Raw genomic sequence first — 5011 nt, 5'->3', positions numbered from 1 at the left:
ACATATAGAGCATTTACTTGGCCCTTTGGTCCAACAGCAAAATACATCAAACATACAACCTAAAAGGGATGCAAATGGGTCTCAAAAATTTGTTCCAAAACCACATAAGACTTATAGATTACTGAGACAGGAGACAAGAACCAGAACAAAACTAGTGAAATTGTTGCTCATATGTATTCATTTCCTTGAAACTATACATTTAGATGCATAAAATTAAAATATGAAACAACCTAATATCTCAGAACTATCTGTATTATCTTTACAACTGCTATTAACATGAGAGTTCTGCTGAAGAAAATGGTGTCACAGTCATGGAGACATGTCAAAATACTAGAACCAATGGTCTCACAGTGCAAAAACTAGAATCCCTAATGGTATCACAGCAATGAACTTCTTCTTCCCAGAAACTGGAATAAAAAATTGGAACCCTTCAAATGGAAGAAAGAAAGAATAATATAGGATGAAGATGAAATCTCGGATTGAACCTGCGACTGCCATTTGTCGACTTAGAAATCCATCTCCTGCAACTGTAAAGACTCTCTAACCTCTTTCTTCCATCTAATTTGATTTTCTTGTTTCATCATTACATTGCAACTGATTTGCAAAATATCCCCAGCTGAATGATGAAATCCCTGATTTGCTAAAAATCTGATTTGCATCAAAATGCTGATAAAACTTGCTTTAACTGACTCAGAGATGCCCCCAACTGAATTCTCCTTGTCTTTTACGTATTTTCAAGCTATTAACTTGCCAAAAATCATAACTGAACTTTATGGTCTGAAAATAGTTGCAATTCAGGTACCTGATAGAAAACCTCTTATAACTTGAACCAGCTACTACCTGTGCAAAAAATGACTCTGGAATTGAATAGTTCATCTTCTCCCGATTCCGACGATATATAACATCGCCTATTTTGCTTATCAGAAACCCACTGAAAATCATTTTAAAAATGACCCCTTTGGTATAAAAAACATGGTCTTCACATTTGATTTTTTAAAATTTATTTCAAAAATTAAAAAAATCTAATGTCCAAACTTTATAATAGAAGCCCTTTGAATTTTAAATTTTTGGACGTGGAAATCATTTTTGGAGAAAAAATTTAAAATCATTATTTTATATTTTCCAAAATTTCTCCCTCATCTCTGGGCCCACTAGGTGCCACCTGGACTGCCACATGGTGCCCCTGATTGGCCAGCCTATGCCACATCAACCACTTATGAAGCATGCCCCATCACATGCATTGTCATCACTGAGCAGGTCCTGCTGCCACATGGCGCACGCTCGCATTCTCGCATTACTTATCTTCCTACATCTTCATATTGCGGGGATGCGCACGCCGTCAATTTCTACCACGTGGTGTCATCTCGTGTGATCTCTGCCAAATCAGCGCAGCTATTAATTCATTTAAAATATTGTCTATGTCACCTGAGGCTATCTTCCACGTTCAGGTTTGATACAGGGGCCCCACGCCTGATCGCCTTCTCAAAAGGCCGGTCCCTTAAGACAACTTAATGGGCGCTTGAGATGGTATTTAAAGAATTTATGTTAATATTACCCGGTCAATGTGGGATTTTACATTTTTCCTCTGCTTAACTGCCACTAACTGGTGTGTCTTCTTCATTGGTTGTTTGCAAGTTTCCTTTCAAGTTTCATGCATGGGATGCTATTTGCAAGGCGACTCCCTTCTGAAATGCATGGATGCTTCACTCCTCAGGTGAATCAAAAAATTCATCCTGGCAATTTGGGGACGGACTACTTCAGTAACTGATTCACGATCAAATTTCTTCAGTATGTTGAAAAGAGGAACCCGAGGAATGATATTCTTCTCCATTGCATCTTTAAATAGAGGAGGAGGAGGCAAATCAAGTCCAAGCATAAGGAAAGGCATTCTACAGACTTCTCTGACCACATTTTCTGGACCTGCTTTATCCTCAATACCAGTTGCTTTATGTTGTTGCTCCATGCCGTCTTTCTTCTCATTCCCTTTCTTATTTTGAATCTCTTTCACTACCTCTAACTCACCCTAAAAACACTTGTAAATAATGCTGCTCTTAGATTTCTTTGTCCCTTCGAGGTCCGAGTGAAGGGTACTTAAAAGCCAAGACATGAACTCCACAGGATCTGACTGCACACCAATGCAAAATCGCTTCTTACTGGCTACCATAACTGCCTGAAAAAATTCATGGGGACTCACCTGTCCCTTGAAATTACGAGCATGCCATATTTTCCTTGTCAATTCTCCAAATCGATGAACAAGAGGGGACTTGCAGTTTTGATAATTTTCAGGAATAAGAAAAAAGTTTCTTAGAGGAGTAATCCGCATTAGTGATTGAATGGTTACATTGACAAAATCAGTTTCCATGATGTTGTTGAGACCTACCATGCTAGGTAAATAATCAAATCCATCAAGTGCCCTAGACCATTGCTTAATAGTATCAAGTTGCTTAACCTAGTCCCTTGAGAACCTTGGGTTCAAGACATGTCGAATATCATCCAGTGAAGGATCATTAACTTCATATCCAAATTGATCATAGAATCATCACTAAAAACTTAATGCAATTATTTCCACCCCACTGTGAAATCACTGTCAAGAGGCCTATTTCCTACCTTTAAAAACTGATTCAAACATCTGACAAAGACCCAAAACTCTAGATATATCATTTCTCTGACATGTTTAGCAGGTCTGCAAGATCTCGTTGCATGATGACATCGGGGTCAAAAGATATCGACCTCTGAAGTTGCCTCCTTAAAATTACCTACAGAGAAACACGTTAGAAAACAATAAACTGGGTTTGGAATTGACCTTGAAAACTGGGCAAATTAGCACATGGGAAAACAAAAACTGGGACACTCATTCTTTGTCATGAGGACATTAAAGATCTATGATTTAGGCTGATGAAAAATAACAGGGTGCAAATGGCGTTCAGTCAAAGTGGGCTACTCAGAAATTTGTAAACTGGACATGCTGACAGAAAGCATTTTTTGTGAATGGAATTGACCTAGAAAAGTGTGCAAATGGATTCATCATAACTTGCAAATTGGCACACTTAAAGTACTTTCAGTATAGAACACAAAGAAACCAACCATTCAATCACACCTGTCACAGATCAGGAGATATGACATCTCGAACAGGGGTTACAATCAATCTGCAATTACTAACACCAGTTAAAACTTATAAATCGTGTTTGGAATCATGCTTGAAAACTGACCAAACGGATTCATCATAAGCTGAAACTTGGAACAAAACAAGTCTCTAACATTTATAATACAACGCAAAAGGAATTTTCTCATTTGGGTCAACTGGTCAAAAGTTATTGCATGTTAAACAAGGCTTCCCAAAATTAGGTACAAAGTGTAAAAGCATGAAAACAGTAACTGACCAACTTTGAGAGGTTTGAAACCTAGTCAAACGGACTCGAAACAACTCAAAACCTGAAACATAGGTTCTCGGGTATGGACACTAGATAATCTCAAAATGGAAAGTCATGATACATTTCTGGGTGCAAGATATTCATTGGAAAACATAGCCTCCTGTCGCTGTTTGACACTTACGTGAAAATGCAAAATTGATACTAGCTCAAAACAGAACTTTGCCAAATTACTCGAAATGACAATTGAACTTCATGAAATACTTATGCAGACTGAATGAAAGGTGTTAGAAACATTAAACACCTCATAGGCCTTAAAGGTACAGCCGGGTACATTTGCATTAAAAAGCATTTATAGGGCTCAAAATTCTCAATGGTGCTCAAAATTTGGCATATAATTTTTAGCGCCAACAGTTCCATTACCCTACAAAAACTTCTTTTCTAGTTGTTTGGACAACATATGCTTGCTACAACCCTATGGGAAGAGGAGAGGAAGAAAATGAAGAAAGTCATAGTGTCCCTGGGTGAGGAAATTACAGATTTGAAAGAGCAATTGGCAAACAAAAAACAAAGGATGGATCATGCCTTCAAATTGGCTAATCAAGAACTTTCTTGTAGACCACCACCTCAGATTTATGCTATGTGTTTAAAGGAACAATTCCTTATATTCCAAATCATGCTAACCCTTAAGAACATAAATGCATAATTCAAATCAATTTAGGAATTCTATGGTTTATACCACACTCTACTATCCTGGCAGCAGAACTTGCTCTATGAGTTATATGTGCACAATTGTATCATTCCAATAGAAATTCAATGGAATCCTTTACTCAATATAGAGGATATACATCTAAGGGATTTGATGTCCTGGATGCATAATAAAGCTAATTATGATAGACAATTGAATAATTACAAAGATGAGGAAAGAACAAAGCCCCTGTCATTAAGAGCTGAGAGCAGTAAATCGAAAGAAATTCTTAGGGACTAGTTTAGATTAACTTATGGGGATAAGAACACGGGAGTAAGGGACATAATCTTCACTACTAGAACCAAGGTCTATGCAAAATATGAGAACCTACCTTACTTTGCCTTTTAGAGAGCCATGGTTGGTGCCAAAAGTAGGTGGGCTAGATTACCTTAGACACTTAAAATATTAGAGCCACATAGTACTATCAATTTAGAGACCGTCCTTCACTGAGTTCCAAAGGATATAGAGTTAGGGAAACAAGCTACGCTAGAACTATGGTTCACACTCACTATGAAACCTCCAATGCTCATGTGGCCCCTATATGATATTAATGCTGACAAACTTGACAAGCTGTGAGAGGACAATAGAAGGGAAGTGTGGGAGAGAACATGAGGATTCTACTACACCTTCAAGAGTAGCAGGAAAGGAAGGACTGAAGTTTTAGAATTCAATTCATTGACTAGAAAATGCAATGCTTGAGGACAAGCATCAGTTTTCTAGGGGGCAGATGATGAGGCTAATTATTGCCTCTATTTTATGATAGTTTTAAACACTCTATTTTACTTCCACCAAGATATTTGCGAACTTATGTTTACTTGGATTGATGATTAACCTATGGGTAGATAGTATGTTATATTTTTCCAATTATATATATATATATATATATATATATATA

The 5011-nt window shown here is 37.3% G+C and overlaps 1 protein-coding gene across 1 annotated transcript; it reads right to left on the bottom strand.

Moving 5' to 3' along the window:
• Positions 1-2023: 2023 nt before the first annotated feature.
• Positions 2024-2383, bottom strand: LOC149569129 (uncharacterized). Its single transcript, XM_089816835.1, has one exon. The coding sequence runs from the start codon at positions 2381-2383 to the stop codon at positions 2024-2026; it is 360 nt and encodes a 119-aa protein (XP_089672961.1).
• Positions 2384-5011: the final 2628 nt, after the last annotated feature.

This window comes from Cupressus sempervirens, chromosome 3, assembly GCF_028749045.1.
Source record: "Cupressus sempervirens isolate cs-2001-9-10 chromosome 3, ASM2874904v1, whole genome shotgun sequence".
NCBI lineage: Eukaryota > Viridiplantae > Streptophyta > Pinopsida > Cupressales > Cupressaceae > Cupressus > Cupressus sempervirens.
Note: the sequence above shows the minus strand (reverse complement) of the source record. Positions and strands in the feature narration are given on the sequence as shown.